Genomic DNA, 18,750 nt, shown 5'->3' on the forward strand with positions numbered 1-18,750 from the left:
GGTTATGTTGCTCTATGCGAGCTATTCCTGGGCTGCGAGGCCTATTTCGATTTACGGAGAAGACTGTTCTGCCTCGTCCCTCGTAATCAAGGTGGTCAATTTTTGAAGTGGGAGGAGCCGAAGTGTGGCGCATCGCTGGGACCGGATACCTGTCTGGCACGCCGAAGAAAGCTTCCGAAGAGTGGCCTTCCGAATGGTTATATATCAATGACGTTGCTCTTCCCGACCCCGTCCGTATGGGCCTCCCCGAGTTTTCAAGTGCTCCGTTGAAGAAACGCCATAGCTGGCGTCCTCGGAGCCTTGAGGAAGAGGATAGTGCAGAGATCGGCCTGCTGCTGGGTAAGATTAAGATGCTTGCCCAGTCTGGATTGTCAATAGTCGAGGTAATGGCGATCTCTATAGCGCGGGGGGTCCAGCCGCCCGAATACAGAGGGCTGCCCATGTGGCATTATAATAGGGAATATGACGCCTCATGCTACGGTCGGAAGGGCCCAAAGACCCCCGCTGCTCTGGCCAAAATATTGGCCGAACTGTATAAAGGGGAGAAGGAGGAGTTCACCCGTCTCCAATATCAAGACGGATTTCCCATGTACAATCCTCCTAGCTGGGTAAGCTCTAACTCCACTATTCTACTCCTGTCTCGGAATCATTCTTGGCAGGCAGTATCTTATCCGCCCATAACAGGAATGGCGAAATGTTGTCGAGGGGATCCATGACCCTGCCCGGCAGCTGATACGTCTCCGTCGTATCTACTTTTCCAAACACTTTTGCCCTTGTTTTGGACTCTAACTTGCATGATTTGAATGGAACTAACCCGGACTGACGCTGTTTTCAGCAGAATTGCCATGGTGTTATTTATGTGCAGAAACAAAAGTTCTCGGAATGACCTGAAACTTCACGGAACATCTATTCGGAAATAATAAAAAATCCTTGCAAAAGATGAAGACCAGGGGGCCCACCACCTGTCCATGAGGGTGGGGGCGCGCCTGCCCCCATAGGGCGCGCCCACCTACCTCGTGGGCCCCCTGGAGCTCCTCCGACCTCAACTCCAACTCTATATATTTGGTTTCAGGAAGAAAAAAATCAGAGAGAAGAAATCATCACGTTTTACGATACGGAGCCGCCGCCAATCCCTAAAACCTCTCGGGAGGGCTGATCTGGAGTCCATTCGAGGCTCCGGAGAGGGGAATCCATCGCCATCGTCATCATCAATCATCCTCCGTCACCAATTTCATGATCCTCACCGCCGTGTGTGAGTAATTCCATCATAGGCTTGCTGGACGGTGATGGGTTGGATGAGATCTATCATGTAATCGAGTTAGTTTTGTTAGGGTTTGATCCCTAGTATCCACTATGTTCTGAGATTGATGTTGCTATGACTTTGCTATGCTTAATGCTTGTCACTAGGGCCCGAGTGCCATGATTTCAGATCTGAACCTATTATGTTTTCATCAATATATGAGAGTTCTTGATCCTATCTTGCAAGTCTATAGTCACCTATTATGTGTTATGATCCGTTAACCCCGAAGTGACAATAATCGGGATACTTACCGGTGATGACCATAGTTTGAGGAGTTCATGTATTCACTATGTGCTAATGCTTTGTTCCGGTACTCTATTAAAAGGAGGCCTTAATATCCCTTAGTTTCCATTAGGACCCCGCTGCCATGGGAGGGTAGGACAAAAGATGTCATGCAAGTTCTTTTCCATAAGCACGTATGACTATATTCGGAATACATGCCTACATTACATTGATGAATTGGAGCTATTTCTGTGTCACCCTATGTTATGATTGTTACATGATGAACCGCATCCGGCATAGTTCTCCATCACCAACCCATTGCCTACGAGCTTTCCATATACTGTTCTTCGCTTATTTACTTTTCTGTTGCTATTGCTATCATCACTACAAAACACCAAAAACATTACTTTTGCTATCGTTACCTTTTGCTACCGCTACCACTACTATCATATTACTTTGCTACTAAACACTTTGCTGCAGATATTAAGTTTCCAGGTGTGGTTGAATTGACAACTCAGCTGCTAATACTTGAGAATATTCTTTGGCTCCCCTTGTGTCGAATCAATAAATTTGGGTTGAATACACTACCCTCGAAAACGGTTGCAATCCCCTATACTTGTGGGTTATCAGCAGTCATAGAATCGCAACCGGGATCTTGACCCCGGATATGAAGAAGCTCCAGACATATTTATGGAGCTCGAGGATGGAATATTCTATCAGACGAGCTATGACGGTACGGATGTACCCATCATCGCCGATTACCCCGATCTCCTTCCCGCCTCGCATGTAAGTAATTCGGAGATACCTTGTCCAAGAGAGTTTTCTCATTCTTCCTCACCCACCACACTGTCCTGTGCTCAAAAGGGGAGGCGTTCGGCGCGCCATGCTGCCCCGGGGGCATCTCCGAATAGAGCGCCCCCCACACCGGGCAAGCCTTCGAAGAGGAAGGCAAACGAAGATACGGCCGAGCCTTCATCAAAGACGTATGGATTTGCAAATATGCACCTTGGTGGTCACGTCCAACTGTGACCTTTCCCTTTATCCTATATCAGGAAAAAGATGTGCCGGACTATATCCGGGGGTCCGGCCGGTCATACTTCCCGCAGCCAGGATCCAGATCCTGACGTAAAGACAGGGGCTGATGCGGGTGTGACGCCGGACTGTCCTCCAGCCGAGGATTTGGATGATGTATCCGTCACCAACTCGGAAGTGGAGAGCGCCATGAATCATCGGCGCCGCGGGGCCGTTTTACAAGACCCCGATTTTTCAAAAGAGGCATTTAACGCCTTCAGCTCGGCTAATGCATACATCCTAGTTGCTCGAGATGGGCTTAACAGAGCCACAAAGCAGCATTTAAAAGATGTGCGGGTAAGTTTACTTTGTCCGAATATGATAACCATATGCCAGTAGCCCCGAGACTTGAAGCAGTTGTTACAATTGATTTGAGTATCGTTGTATAACCAGGTTCTTACGGAGAAGAACGATCTGCTAGCCCAAGAGTTAGAAAAGTGTCAGACGTAGCTAGCTGCTGCCCGTGCCAAACTGGAGAAATCCAAGAAGGCGTCTCCTGGTAATATTTCCCTCCATCAAGAAACAATGATTATATAACAGCTGTGTTGATACTGTTGCTTGTCTCATAACAGGGTCGTCAGACCAAATTGAGGAACTGAAGGCCGCTCAAACGAGCGAGAAAGAGGCGAAGAGACTACATGCCGCAGGCGAGCGCGTTCTGACCCGAGTCAGAGAGGAGAGAAAAAAACTCCAGGATTCCAACATCCAGCTGGGCGAGGAACTGAAAGATGTACGGGACCAACTGGCCAAATCCATGAAGGAGAATAAAAGGCTGCGCGGAGGCATATTCAGTATGTGGCCGAACTTACCTTATAATAGTTCAGAGAAGAAAGGTACTGACAAAGTTATGTTTGCAGGTATGCTGACAGGCCGTCCCGAAGAGGAGATGTCCGGATTATCGGATGATCTGCTGCAAAGGCTGTCGCAAATGCATGAGCAAGCTCGGAAGGCAATGGGGAGTGTTGCTAAGGCCTTATGGCCATCCGCCTCCCCTCCAGGAAATATGGAGGAGCTTGTAGAGCTATTCAAGGGAGCACGGCGATGTATCCGATTATGAAAAATATCGGCATGCCGGGAGGGTGCACGAGAGGCCTGGGCCATGGTGAAAACATGGTATACCAAGCTTGATCCGTATCACATGGCCCGGGTCGGACCTGTAGGGTCCGATGGGAAAGAAGTGCCCGTTAATTTGGTATATGACCAAGTAGCAGTAGCTGCAAAATATTCCCAACGGGATTGTAAGTTAGACATCATGTTGGATGGTATAGAGGAGGAAATTTATGAGTCTAAGTGACTATGTACTTTCCGTGATATATGTAAATCCTAGCTGAAATGTAAAACGATTATCATGGCAGACCTTTTCGCTTCAACCTTGGGACCCGAAGGTGCGGAGTGTTTCCGAATACCAGTGCGGCCGAATAGACCGGGGTATGCGTGGAAAACAGGCGTAGGGGTCATAGTTTCTTGAACAGACAATTTGTATTCGGCTAGTTATGTTATATTACATTATGTAAGAAACATCTTCCAGAGAGAATAGTTCCGTTAAAGGTTCCTTTCCCTAGGTGTGCATGCGTTTCGTGTGCATGTCCGAACTGTGATTGAGAAAATCGCAGTATAAGTAACTTCTGGGGGTTCACAATGGAGTGAATATGAAAAGGCATCTTTAATCCACTGACCGAATATTCCCTTAAGAACGCTAGCTTTCGGCTTCACCTAGTTTGAGGTACACATTCGGATGACCCGGCAGTAACAATCGCAGAGGTGCTCCCTTTATGCCCTAGCCGAACTAACAGGAATGTAGGGCATGCGCATAGGAGCCAGGCAACCCAGCTTGGCCAAAACTTAAGTCATATCGATGCATATAATGGCGCAGAAAAGGTACATATGGGAGAAAACGCATATGTAATGAGCTTAATGCTCGTAAAATAATAATAGCAAGCTTTTGTCCAAGAAGCACCCAGGTGTAATGGACGTACATATTTGAAGATATATGCGTCAGGGGTGTACGGTCTAGCCGCACGAAAGCTTTAAAGCTAAAGAGCAAAAATGAAAAGAGAGAAACAATAATGGAAACGATGGGAAGAAGGAGACGAACACATGATTCGGCGCTAGGCATAGAATCGTCAGAGTCTGGCCACGTTCCAGGGGTTCGGCTCTAAGCGATTGTCTGACGCATCACGCAAGCGGTACGCTCCTCCGGTGAGAACTTCGTCAATGATGAAGGGACCCTCCCACTTGGGCTTGAGCTTGTCCTTTTTCTTCTCCGGCAGGCGTAGAACAAGTTCGCCAACATTATAAGTCTTGGCCCGCACTTCTCTGCTTTGATACCTGTGAGCCTGCTGTTGATAAAATGCATAACGTGCTTTTGTGACGTCGCGCTCCTCCTCCAGGGCATCCAAGCCGTCCTGCCGATCAAGCTCGGCCTCTCTCTCTTCGTACATGCGCACTCGAGGTGAGTCATGAATAATGTCGCAGGGTAACACTGCCTTTGCGTCGTACACCATGAAGAATGGTGTGTATCCGGTAGTGCGATTGGGCGTGGTCCGCAGCCCCTAGAGTACGGAGTCAAGCTCCTCAACCCAGTGCTTGTCTGATCCTTTCAAAGACCGCACTAGTCTAGGCTTGATGCCACTCATAATAAGATCATTGGCTTGTTCGACTTGACCGTTTGTATGTGGATGATAGACAGAGGCGTAATCAAGCTTGATGCTCAGATTAGCGCACCAGGCTTTCACTCCGTCAACTGTGAAGTTGGAGCTGTTATCAGTGATGATGTTGTGTGGAACACCATAACGGTGTACAACGCCGGATATGAATTCTATCACCGGCCCGGACTCGGCCGTTTTAACTGGTTTGGCCTCTATCCACTTAGTGAATTTATCCACCATGACTAGCAGATATTTTTTCTTATGGCTTCCTCCTTTAAGGGGTCCAACCATATCTAGTCCCCAGACCGCAAAAGGCCAAGTGATGGGGATTGTTTGTAGGGCGGTGGGGGCATATGACTTTGGTTAGCGAAGAGTTGGCATCCGACGCAACGTTGGACAAGGTCCTGTGCATCTGCTCGGGCCGTCGGCCAATAAAACCCTGTACAGAAGGCCTTGCTAACAAGGCCTGAGCTGCGGTGTGGTGCCCGCCGAGACCGGCATGAATCTCAGCCAAGAGCTGCCGCCCCTCGTCCTCGGAGATACATCTTTGAAGGACTCCGGTAGCGCTTTTCTTATAGAGCTCTCCATCGTGAACCTTGTAGGCCTTCGAACGCCGGTCAATGCGGCAGGCCTCATTCTGATCCTCAGGAAGTTCCTTCCTATTAAGGTAGGCCAGGAAGGGTTCGGTCCATGGGGCAATAACTGCCATAATGAGATGGGCCGACGGTGTTATTTCGATGGCTGAGCCTCCGATGATATTGGTGGGTTCGGAATCTAGGGTTGTGTTTGGATCCGGACTAGTGTTACTACTCTCCCCCTGCCACACCACAGATGGCTTAAAAAGCCTTTCCAGAAAGATATTGGGTGGGACGGGGTCGCGCTTGGCACCGATACGAGCAAGACCGTCCGCCGCTTGATTACTTTCTCGGGCCACGTGATGGAACTCGAGCCCCTCGAACCGAGCCGACATTTTGAGGACGGCATTATGATAAGTTGTCATCTTCGGATCTTTGGCATCGAAGTCTCCATTTATTTTAGATATTGCAAGGTTTGAGTCCCCGCGCACTTCCAGGCGCTGTATGCCCATGGAGACAGCCATCCGAAGACCATGCAATAAGCCTCGTATTCGGCTGCGTTGTTGGAGTCTGTGCATAGTATTTGGAGTACGTACTGAACGACTTCTCCAGTGGGGGACGTTAAACCGACGCTCGCTCCTAGCCCTGCCAGCATTTTGGAGCCATCAAAATACATAACCCAATTGGAATATGTGTCATACTCTTTAGGGAGTTCGGCCTCTGTTAATTCGGCGATGAAGTCAGCCGGTACTTGGGATTTAATAGCTCGACGTGGTTTGTATGTAATATCAAATGGAAGGAGCTCAATGGCCCATTTGGCAATCTGGCTCGTGGCATCGCGGTTGTTTATTATGTCGTTGAGTGGTACTTCGGAAGCCACCGTGATCGAACACTCCTGGAAGTAGTGTCGTAGCTTTCGGGATGCCACGAAGACCGCGTATGCTATCTTTTGATAATGGGGGTACCGGGATTTGCATGGTGTAAGGATAGTGGATACGTAGTATACTGGTTTCTGAAGCGGGAATTTGTGTCCGGCCTGTTCTCGTTCAATGACTAGCACGGCGCTCACCACTTGATGTGTTGCCGATATGTATAGCAACATGAGTTCGCCGACATTTGGCGCGGCCAGGATTGGGTTGCTCGCTAGATGCGTTTTTATTTCTTCCAGTCCGGCTGTTGCCGCGTCCGTCCACTCAAAGTGATCGGTTCGCCGTAGAAGGTGATAGAGTGGCAGTGCCTTTTCTCCCAATCTGGAGATAAAGCGGCTTAGAGCTGCCATGCAACCCGCAAGTTTTTGGACTTTTTTAAGGTCTATTGGCGTAGCCAATTGTGACAGAGCTCGGATTTTGGTTGGATTTGCTTCAATTCCTCTGTTGGAGACTATGAAGCCCAGCAGCTTTCCTGCGGGGACGCCAAAAACACACTTTTCCGGATTGAGCTTAATGTCATGCGCGGAGGTTGTCAAATGTGAGACGTACGTCGTCTATTAGTGTTTCGACGTGCCTTGTCTTGATCACGATGTCGTCCACATAGGCTTCAACTGTCTTTCCAATCTGTTTCTCCAGGCATGTTTGGATCATGCGTGGTAGGTGGCGCCGGCGTTCCTGAGCCCGAAGGGCATGGTGTTGAAGCAGAATGTCCCATATGGGGTGATGAATGCTATTGCAGCTTGGTCGGATTCCTTCATTTTGATATGATGGTATCCGGAATAGGGACGACGGTGTTATTTCTCTAATGAATCCGGTCTCGATTAGCTTGGCTAGCTCCTCTCCCATGTCTTGACATTTGGGTTCGGAAAAGCGCCACAGTGTTTGTTTGACCGGTTTGTATCCCTTTAATATGTTGAGGGATTCCTGGCATGTCAGAGGGGTGCCAGGCGAATGTATCCCAATTTTCGCGAAGAAAATCACGTAGCATGGCATCGACCATTGGGTCTAGCTGTGCCCTAATAGATGTTGTCTTCTTGGGGTCCGTTGGGTGGACCTGGAATTTGACTATTTCTTCCGCTCACTTGAAGGAGGTGGATTTGGGGCGTTTGTCTAAGAATACATCATCTCTGTCCACCGTGGAGCGCAGTGCGGTTAATTCTTCGGCCGCGAGGGCTTCAGATAATGCCTCAAGGGCCAGGGATGCAGTTTTATTTTTGGCGCGGAGTGCTATGTCCGGATCACTGGCGAGAGTGATTATGCCATTAGGCCCGGGCATCTTAAGCTTCATGTACCCGTAATGAGGTACATCTTGGAAGCGTGTAAATGCCTCTTGCCCCAAGAGGCACTACTAGAAAAACTATTATTAACGACGAGAGGAAGAAACTCTTGGTCGTTAGAAAACTAAGCGAACCTCGCATGGTGGAGATCAGGCTAAGGCTACCAACTATCGTGTAACAACCCCCTCAGAGAAAAGAAAACTAAGCGAACCTCGCATGGTGGAGATCAGGCTAAGGCTACCAACTATCGTGTAACAACCCCCTCAGAGAAAAACTACATGTAACAAACACCGAATTACTCTTTTTTAAGCCCATGGGTGTTGTCGTCATTGACCCAATCTCCTCCTCCTTTAATATCCTTACCTTCCTAATCTGACTCCCTCTCCTTCGTTTCATCTCCCACATTGCCAGCCGCTTCTCTCTCGTTTCCTCTTCCACCCGATCCGCCACCATGAGCATGGCCTCCGCCTTCGGTTATGACCCTCGTCCACCCATCTCCCAAGATACAACACATCCATGTCCTCCACATCCACGGCCATCGGGAGGAAGCCGAGCAGGAGAGGTACGGGCTAACCCTAGACCGGCCTTCCACGCATTGTTGGGGTGAGGAGGATAGAGAGGCGGCGGCGGCAGGGACCGATTGTTTTTCCCGTGGGAGTAGGATCTGAGCGGGGAGGAGGAGGCGCATGCGTCGCCACAACACCAAGGAACACCTGACCGTGAAGATTCTCTTATTCCTTGATGCAGATTTATTTGTGAAAGAAGAGAATTAGCGAGAGTGGTCGAGCAAGCTCTTCCTGACATGTTTTTCTTAGATGACCTTTCTCCAATTAAGGTATTTTAGGAAGATACTAATCGCTTAAGTTGTTTTGTACAGAGAAGATGATTTTGCATAGGTCTAGTTGTTCTTGAATCAGTTCCAATAAATATAGTGTTGATTTGGTTTCTTTTATTTCTACAGGTTTGAATACTACGGTCAGAAAAATCCGTTTGAGATCACAGTTTTTGCTGGTCTCGAAAAATGTATTAAGTTCATTCTGAACTTTAAGTTCAGAGAAGATGGTATTTGTCTTCTGCAGCAATCATGCCAATGCGTGAGGTATGATTTAGCCTGTATAATAATTAGTCAATAGATTATATTTATTTGTACATGGAAATTGATTGTTCATATGTGAGGATTTTGTAAAAGAGAACAAGCAGTTTGATTCCTGTCCCAAACTGGCCGAAGCAACACGCAGTACCAAAGCTAGTATCTAGATAATTCATTCAAGCCTGAAGCAACACACACGTACACAGCACCTAATTGATCTTTGCGTTGATCGGTCCTCACGGCTGGAAACGTACTAATACACATGTATATGCAAAAAACTGGGCGTATTGCCTTGTATTGGGCCTGATTCTTTTCTTTTATTTCTCGTTGTTGTTCAATGTTTACAAAAGGGTATGCATGCGTATATATAGCAGCTAGGACAACCACAGGCTAACCTACTTGGTTGCAAGTTTTAATCCTAGTATACTAGGTATTTGTTCTGCGTACAACCCGGATACAACACAACACACGCCATCATTATTTCCAACATACTCTTTGTGCACTTTAATTATCTTCGGCAAAAAATGTTTTTGGCACCACAGTGGTTTCTTGTTTTATTGTATCTTGTGTTTGCAGTTGCTCCCGGTGGTCGGTGCTCCTGTCTGATTTTAATAAGAGCCACGGATGTTTGCATTTGAATTCCATTATGATCATTCATATTATATATTGATGCTCTCTGGGCCTATAACCATTAATGCCTTCTAGTTATGTTCTATTTTGTCACTCAGGGCATATGCAAGTACTTTCTTTTAGTTTTTACTTGCAACAAATATCGATTTGTAACTAAGTGGCCAGATATTTCGTCTTATGTCCTGTACTTTGTGCCAATTTCTGACAATTCTTAGAGGTCTACCAGGCTCCTCATAAAAGCCAACATGCTCAAGTAAGTTGCTCTCATATACTGATTTTATCTGCCGCTATTGTGCCGATTTATTTATGTGAACTGACTTTTATAACTTACTCAACATTTTGTAGGAATGATGGAGCACCTTGGTATAAAGAAGCATGAGGAGGTATTAGTCGCCGATGAAGAATTATATCCATTCAAACAATGATGGCGCCCCTCGATTGAAGATTAATAAAGAATATATTTTCTAGTTTTTCCATTTCCAAATTAGATATGAGAAGTACATTGGTCATGTAAGGAGTGTTTTTGACTCAAATGTCTTAAATGCCATTTTAATTCCAGATTTGTATGTCGAATTTTGTTAGTTGATCTTACTTTTACTAATAAAAGAGGCTATGACCCTTTCAATATTGAGATTCTTTTGCTTCCTAATTAATGCGGATAACATTTAAGCGTTGGATGCTACTAAGGATTCTATAGGTGGTTGAATGGAAATGATATAAAATTATTAGCGATGACAAAAGTGCTCGCTAATACTATAATTGTGGTTGTTATTGCCTTAGGGATGACGACCACACACTATCTCGTCGTTATAAGAATAACGACCGGAAAATTAGTTTTAATGATGGAGCCTGCTACGACCAGCATATTGTGGTCGTTATTGACCTTTAATGACAACAATGCGACTTTTAACGACCACATATATGGTCGTTAAAAACCTTTTTCCTAGTAGTGAGGGCGTGATATTCGCTGTTGAAAGGGACCACTTGGAAGGTTATTTCTTCTGACCGATAATTCTCCGGCGTGCCAAATACCACGTCGAGTGTTATTTTCCCCGCACATCGTGCCTCCCGGCTGGGAATGATTCCTCGGAAGGTCGTGCTACTTTGCTCGATGTGGCTCCTGTCTATTTCCATTTTGTGGAGTGTATCTTCGTAGATGAGGTTTAGTCCGCTGCCGCCGTCCATGAGAACCTTGGTGAGCCGAAAGCCATCCACAATTGGACTGAGGACCAAGACGGTTGGTGCTCGGACTGTCCTGTATTTTGGTTCGTCACCGGCATTGAAAGTTATAGCCGTGTCGTTCCAAGGGTTTATTGCTGCTATTTGACAGACTTCGGCGAGTTCGCGGAGTGCCCTTTTGCGCCTATTGTTTGAGGCGAATGTCTTGAAGACCGTCAGTACTTTGGGGTCGTCGTCTTCTGGGGGGTGTTGTTCTGGGGTATTCTTGGTGAGGATATCCTCGCTGCTCTTGGCCACTTGCCAGAGTATCCAACATGCTCTAAGGCTATGTGTTGGTATGTTATCCGGTGTTGCGTGTATTTTGCATGGCCCATCGAGCCATCCTTCCAGAACGGTTCTGCGCCTCATACTGGACTTATATTTCTTTACTATTGGACCTGGCGTGTTACAACGGCGCGCCCTCTTTGCTTGAATGAGGGATTGAGTGGGGACCGATGGTTCCCAACGGGCTGCCTGAGTTTTCCAAGCGCTTTCCATTACGCTGTACTTCTGTACGATAGTTGCCAAGTCAGCGAACTGTAGTATGCGACGACGGTTGATGGCGTTGAGGATTCCTTCGTCCATGCAATTGTTGCGGAACGCTGAGATCGCTTCCTTGTCGCGGCAATCTTTAATCTTGTCTTTGACAAGAAGGAATCTGGCCCGGAAGTGGTGGACCGTTTCCTGAGACTGCTGTTGTATACTCATGAGAGCGCTTATATTTGGGTGGGTGGGTGGTTTTAAATCTGAACCCTGGCCCAACTTTGGATCCGGAGTCTGAAGGACTTCCGGACTTAACAGATCAGGCTCTGGGATATTCACTGATTTCTTAGGCCCGTCGTCCAATTCTATGTTTGGAGGGCAGGATGCATCTCCTCGCAGGTGGGTATCCGGCTCTTCGAAGCCGGAGATCCGGACATAGTCCGTCCTTAGTATGGATGAAGAGTTGTCGCCTCGCTCCTCGACTATCGCTATCTGGTGGGTGATCGGTGGAGATTTGGTTTCTCCCTGATCGGGTTTAAGCCCAATTCGATCGTAGTATGTGGCGGCCCCAGGGCGGCGATGCGATCTAGGAGCTCGTTTAAAGACGAAAGCTCTGCTGGATCCATCTGCTTGGAGTGTTCGGAGTCGATACGAAGGGGATTTTAGATGACCCGGGAGGTCATCGTCGGCTCAACAACCGAACAGACGGTCATGGTAAAGCCACCCAGCCGGAGGGTTTGGCCCGGGGCCAGTGCTCCTCCGGCGGTGATATTGTCCTTGAGAACAAGGCGAGCCATCGATCCTGTCGTCAACATCACAGTGGAACTCTCAATGAAAGCACCAATGTCGGTGTCAAAACCGGCGGATCTCGGGTAGGGGGTCCTGAACTATGCGTCTAGGATCGATGGTAACAGGAGACGAGGGACACAATGTTTTACCCAGATTCGGGCCCTCTCTATGGAGGTAATACCCTACGTCCTGCTTGATTGATCTTGATGAATATGAGTATTACAAGAGTTGATCTACCGCGAGATCGTAATGGCTAAACCCTAAGAGTCTAACCTGGCTATGATTATGGTAATGATTGTCCCTCCTCCGGACTAAGTCCTCTGGTTTATATAGACATCGAGAGGATCTAGGGTTACATAAGGTCGGTTACAAAGAAAGGAATCTATTTATTTGATCGCCAAGGAGAGTCCCATCCGGACACGGGCGCAGTCTTCGGTCTTCGTATCCTCACAACCCATCAGTCCGGCCCATGGCTAACAGGCCGGACGCTCGAGGACCCCTTAGTTCAGGACTCCCTCACAAGGCAAGGGCGGGATTAAATCATTTGTTAAATGATGTAAAAAAATCATTTAATAAATTGCCCATATTTCCAACATATAGTTCAAACTTATTTCCCTGGCAAGAAAAGAATAGTTCAAATAGCCTGTTTAGCATAATGGGTCCACCACATCGATATCATACTAGGTAATATGCACAAGAATAGTAGCAAGCACAATTCATATACAAGACAAAGCTAATACAGGTTGAAGCTGCATATGGTACCGCTACGATTTCTTTCTTTTGCCAGACTAACCCTACTACGGGTCCAATTTCTTGTCTGTAGCATATGCCTTCCTTAGCCAGAAAAAGCCCAAACAAACAAATCCTACCCTCATAACCTGTTTCGGCACCATCTCACTGTAGTGTCGAACTAAATCTGGCCTTGCTACTAGACCCACAAATTTGTCAACATATTGCATACCTTCCTTTTTGTTCTATCCCTGTTAATCTAGCTGAAGTTGCCTATATGTTAGTCCGTAGTCTCTACACCCTGACTCATGCATCCTTGGCAAAAAACCCAAGGAACGATTCATTTATGTCAAAAAAGAATAACAGAGTTTCCTATCATTTTTTGGCTGAATGAATATAAGCCGTGTTATTATTATTTTTTAAACTATATAAGCCGTGTTATTACTCTGCAACAACGGTGTGGGATCCGAAAACTTCAAAAAAAAAAACGGTGTGGGATTCCGTTGTGTCGGGTGGATCGGGCGGGAGATTCGGCAGGCAACACGTGCGTGCGCCAGCGAGTTTCACCGGCCGACGTCATGGCGGCCCATGTCCATGCCCAATCCCCGGCGCCATCACGCCGGACGTGAGGAATAACGAATCAACGATAACCACACACCCGGCCCCTTCCCGACGAAACCACAGAGAAGCCCTCCCTCCCTCCCTCCTGGCCGGGCCATGGCCAAGCGTCACGCGCACAAGAGGACAAAATTCCGCAACCATATAAGCGGCCCCTCCCCTCTCGTCTCCAAAAGTTCGAGCTCCTCATTTCTCATACCTACAAGCTCTGCTCATCTATCGCTAGCTCCCTCTAGCTACCAGATCTTCTTCCAAGCCTGGTTAGCAGTCGAAGTTATCTAGCTAGCTAGCTAGCTAGGGTTTTTGTCATCGAGCGCGCGTGGCGTGGCGATGATCATGTCCGACCCGGCCATGCTGCCGCCGGGCTTCCGGTTCCACCCGACGGACGAGGAGCTCATCCTCCACTACCTCCGCAACCGCGCCGCCGAATCGCCCTGCCCCGTCTCCATCATCGCCGACGTTGATATCTACAAGTTCGACCCATGGGCCCTGCCATGTTAGTACCTCTGCACCAACAGATCATGATTCATGCATGCTGATGATCCATTCATTTGATTCCCACTTGCGCTAGCTTCACTCTCATCTCAATAATCGTCTGTTATTTCTCTTGTTTCTTTAATTTTGGGGGTTAATTAATTCCAGCCAAGGCTAGCTACGGGGACAGGGAATGGTACTTCTTCACGCCGAGGGACCGTAAGTACCCCAACGGTGTCCGGCCGAACCGCGCCGCGGGCTCCGGCTACTGGAAGGCCACCGGCACCGACAAGCCCATCCGCTGCAGCGCCACCGGCGAGAGCGTCGGCGTCAAGAAGGCCCTCGTCTTCTACAAGGGCCGCCCGCCCAAGGGCATCAAGACCAACTGGATCATGCACGAATACCGCCTGGCCGCCGCCGACGCGCACGCCGCCAACACCTACCGCCCCATGAAGTTCCGCAACGCCTCCATGAGGGTAAGTCGCCAGCACGTACGGTACAGCAATCAATCAAACATATAAACAAATTAAATCAACTGAACTGAACACCCAAAACCCTAGTATGGAGTATAAAACCACATATAGGAGTAGATCTTATATGTCTGTCAATTCGTGTCATGGTAGTCGCATGTGTGGCACCGAACGATATGCACGCACCTGCCCGCGCACTTGCACAGCGATTTTTCTGGGAGGGCGTACGGGTTCGTGTCGTCGGCATGTCAGATTTTGCCAAAATGGAATCGGGTTGTGCAGTGGCTTGCCAGTGGACGCAAGAGCTGCTAGCTTTAATGTGCGTGTCTCGTTTAAAGAAATGTTCTTTAGGCATACTTGGCATGGTTGCGCGAAGTCAATAGATCCGACAATGATAGGCCTGATTGATGCATACGCGTGTTAATGACTGATTCACCTTTCGCCTGCTTGATTGAAAGCTTTATTCATTTATTTCTAGATTTTTTCTTTAACTAAAATTAATACTACGTGCGATCCGTCTTGGCATATATGTATGCAGCTGGATGACTGGGTGCTGTGCCGGATCTACAAGAAGACCAGCCAAGCATCGCCGATGGCGGTGCCACCGCTGTCCGACCACGAGCTTGACGAGCCTTCTGGCGCTGCCGCCTACCCCATGTCGAGCGCCGGCATGATCATGCAAGGCGGCGCCGGCGGCTATCCGCTGCAGGCCGCGGCCGGCGGCACACAGAGGATGCCCAAGATCCCGTCCATATCGGAGTTGCTCAACGAGTACTCGCTGGCGCAGCTCTTCGAGGACAGCGGACACGCGCTGATGGCGCGGCACGATCAGCACGCCGCCCTTCTCGGTCACCCCATCATGAGCCAATTCCATGTGAACGGCATGCCGCAGCTGGGGCAGATGGATTCGTCAGCCTCAACGTCGGTGGGAGGCGAGGGTGCCGCCGGGAAGCGCAAGAGGCCGTCGGAGGACGGTGACCGTAACGGGTCGACGAGCCAGCCAGCGGCGGCGGTGACGGGCAAGAAGCCCAACACTTCTTGCTTGGGTGCAACAACGTTCCAAACAGGCAACAACACCTTGCAGGGGTCGTCACTAGGCCAGGGCCATCAGACGCTGCTCCGTTTCTAACATGGGGATCGGATGAACTGACGGTGGATACACACTATACTACTTGAACCCCATTAGTTTGAATTATATACGACCGGCGAACTGGTGATTTGAAGAACAATTATGGGGGTCTATTGCACAAGATAGGTCTAAATTAGACAAATTATTGGTCAATATATATAGGAAAAGGGATTGTACTTTTACTTGCGTCAGGTGTGTGTATCGAACGAGTAGCTAGGTCCATGGATCATACTAGTAGATATGGTTTGTAGTATGTACACAATATTTTTGTCTCCTAGGCATGCAGTACAATCATGTACTTGAAGCTTACGACCGTGCTAGGAAGGGCTTGATCAGACTGAGATCGACGGACTGAAAGTCTGGAACAAAGATGTAAAACAGCGAAAATAGATTCTTTAATGGAACCATTAATTCATCTTATCATGTTTTACTATTGTACTCAAGGGTCTGTATGCAGAAATGTTCAGCCATACACGAGAAGATTGTCGAATTCAAGAAAAAAGAAGTAAAGAAAGGGACGAGAAAATCACAAGTAGGAACACCTGCTCCAAGAACATAATTAGTCCATTCAGAAGAAGGGGAAATAGCCAGAAAAACACATAAAGGACGGACGAGAGAAGAATATGGAACCCGGGCATTTAATAATTGGCCAAAAGCAGGCAAGTTGTGGATGGCGTTTAGCTTTCAGTTCAGGTAGCGGGTGGGTGACAGCCTTTTCATCCGGCTGAAGTTTTCTTCAGATTGGCCAAGAGGCTTTTTGTCCATGTAGAATCTTGTCCGGCCACCAAGGCATCCTGATATTGCCATGCACATCAACAAGTCCAGGAACATCCATGTCACGGATCAAACAAAAAATGGCCCATTTGGCGGCTCGGAGTGGGATCAATTAATGGATGGATGGGTGCACTTCAGTGCAGTGCAGGTCCCCTGGAGCCACAGCCAGAGGACAGCTCTAATTATTGATTCACTGTAGCAGATCCATCGTCAAGAATCACGATAAGACGGACGGATGGATGATGGTTCAACAAAAAGTCAAGGCGCTGGCAGGACCTCACGCATGTTGAGCTTTAGCTGGATTGGTGGATCTGGGTGTGGTGGTTTTCTACGGCTCTGTAGTTTTCCCGACTTAATTGGCGGAGTACTACTATTCTGCTTTGAAATGTACAGTAGTACATCGAGTGTTTTAACTTTTGCTTTTACCAGCCGGCAGAGTCCTTCCTTGAGAGAAATATTAATAATTGAAAGGAATAAACGAAGCCCTTGGCCATGTCTCGTGTGTGTAGATTACTATTAGCTTTTACTACCTGGTTGTTACTTTCCATAGCACCATGTACATCTAGTCATCTGCTAGTGCCATGCTATTTATATTTTCCTAAGGCGGAGATGCTTATCCACAGGTAAAATTTTCCATGCCGCACACGCAAGTAATGAAGTAAGTAGAGCGCATTGACCACCCACCCCATCTATGTCCTGAAACAAAGGTTGAAAACAATGGTATCATACCGGCTCGTGCTTTATTCCCCATGCATGCAGATAAGGCACAACATTCCTCAAACTCTCTGAATCTCACGGTAAGACGGCAAGGCAACCAAAAGACCTCGGATAGTAGTTTAACGAAAGATTCAGAAGTATATTCCGTCTTCCACCTCGCATCGCCCAGCCGTTTTCCCCTTGTGGCAGCTCGCGCGAGACGGCCTCTCACGTATCCCCTCGCCACTGGCCGGAGCCAAATTTTCTCGCCGGATAACGCTTGTTAATCGGAAACGGGCCACCTGAGGGAGGCCTCCGTTCCCACTTCCCTGTCACGGCGCTCCATTGATTGATTAGATTAGGAGCCGGTGCTCATGCGGACCATACGCTACGTACGTTTTTAACCATTGGGGAGCCATCGGAGTGACGGGGAATTGCTGCCGTGGCGGCCGCGCGGGTTCTGGCGACGACTAGAATTCGTCCAGCGCACTGCCGTTCGTGAGCCCATGCAGGCGGCAGGGAAACAAAGAAGCAGGTCGGAAGGACCCGAGTGCAGCTATTTTGACGCTACCTAGGGCAAGTTGCGTGAATATGTTATGTTATCTTGTACTCCCTCTATTCCATAATGTAGTGCTTTCTCTATTCACGTGCTTCAACTTTGACCGTAAATTTAAATACCAAGACCGATTGCGGCGGGAGCAAAAATTATATCAGTGAATTCGTATTCGAAAGAAGTTTTCAATTATATAATTTTTTCTCCCACCACAGTTGGTCTCGTTGGTTAAATTTATGGTCAAAGTTAGACCTCAGAAAGCGTGGGCGCACTATATTTTAGAATTGAGGGAGTACTAGTAGCAAGAGCTTTGATTATTATCCGCTAATTCATGATTGATCGCTGGCCTTTCAGTTATAAAGTAATTTTATGTAAATGATGGTGGGGAGATTGAGCACGCTTATACCGAACCCATGCCTCCAGAATCAAGGGATACCATATAGTGGCTGCTTTTGTGGCGGTGATGGCTAGTTCATACCTTTTTTATAGGTGCTTTGTTCCAAACTTAGGTACTAGGAGTGCAAAATACATTAGAGACGTGGTTGGTGAAAATAAACAAGTACTAGGACTTGGTAGTAAAACACTTTTTTTTGAGGCAATGGTAGTAAAACACATGTGACAACGTTGTGTATGCTTTAAAAAAATTGGCAAAAGACTGGCCATTAAGCATACGGATGGGTCCGTCATTGTTCAAGCAGATTCATCGACTGTGTTGCCCATCCTCTTGGGCGAGACTCTTTTCAGGTTGGCGGTCATCTAGCTTCTGAGATTAAATCTCTCATGAAAGTTAAAGAGTTTGTTTCTCGGAAAGTTAGTAGGTATCAAAATAAGTAGCACATAAATTGGCAAACTACAGCCGTACTGAAGCATGTGCTACAGTATGGATGCATTCAGGTCATCTTTTCTGTGAGACACTCTTGTCTCAAGATTGTAACCCTATCATACAAAAGCCTACTTTCCCGACATACAAATATCCAAATGCTTAGCCCCCGTGAAGACCCAACGGTTGGCTGCGTTTCAAATTCTTGATAGGACAATGACGCAAGTTGATGCTTTGTTGTTGGTGAAAACACGT

The 18,750-nt window shown here is 47.7% G+C and overlaps 1 protein-coding gene across 1 annotated transcript; it reads left to right on the forward strand.

Annotated features, from left to right (window-relative positions):
• Positions 1-13,722: 13,722 nt before the first annotated feature.
• LOC125515722 (NAC domain-containing protein 1-like) lies at positions 13,723-16,072 on the forward strand. The gene is made up of 3 exons (XM_048681230.1): positions 13,723-14,075; positions 14,222-14,529; positions 15,062-16,072. Exons 1-3 carry the CDS (start codon positions 13,910-13,912, stop codon positions 15,650-15,652), a joined length of 1,065 nt encoding a protein of 354 aa, XP_048537187.1. The 5' UTR covers positions 13,723-13,909; the 3' UTR covers positions 15,653-16,072.
• The last annotated feature ends 2,678 nt before the right edge of the window (positions 16,073-18,750 follow it).

This window comes from Triticum urartu, chromosome 6 (genome assembly GCF_003073215.2).
Source record: "Triticum urartu cultivar G1812 chromosome 6, Tu2.1, whole genome shotgun sequence".
NCBI classification, from domain to species: domain Eukaryota; kingdom Viridiplantae; phylum Streptophyta; class Magnoliopsida; order Poales; family Poaceae; genus Triticum; species Triticum urartu.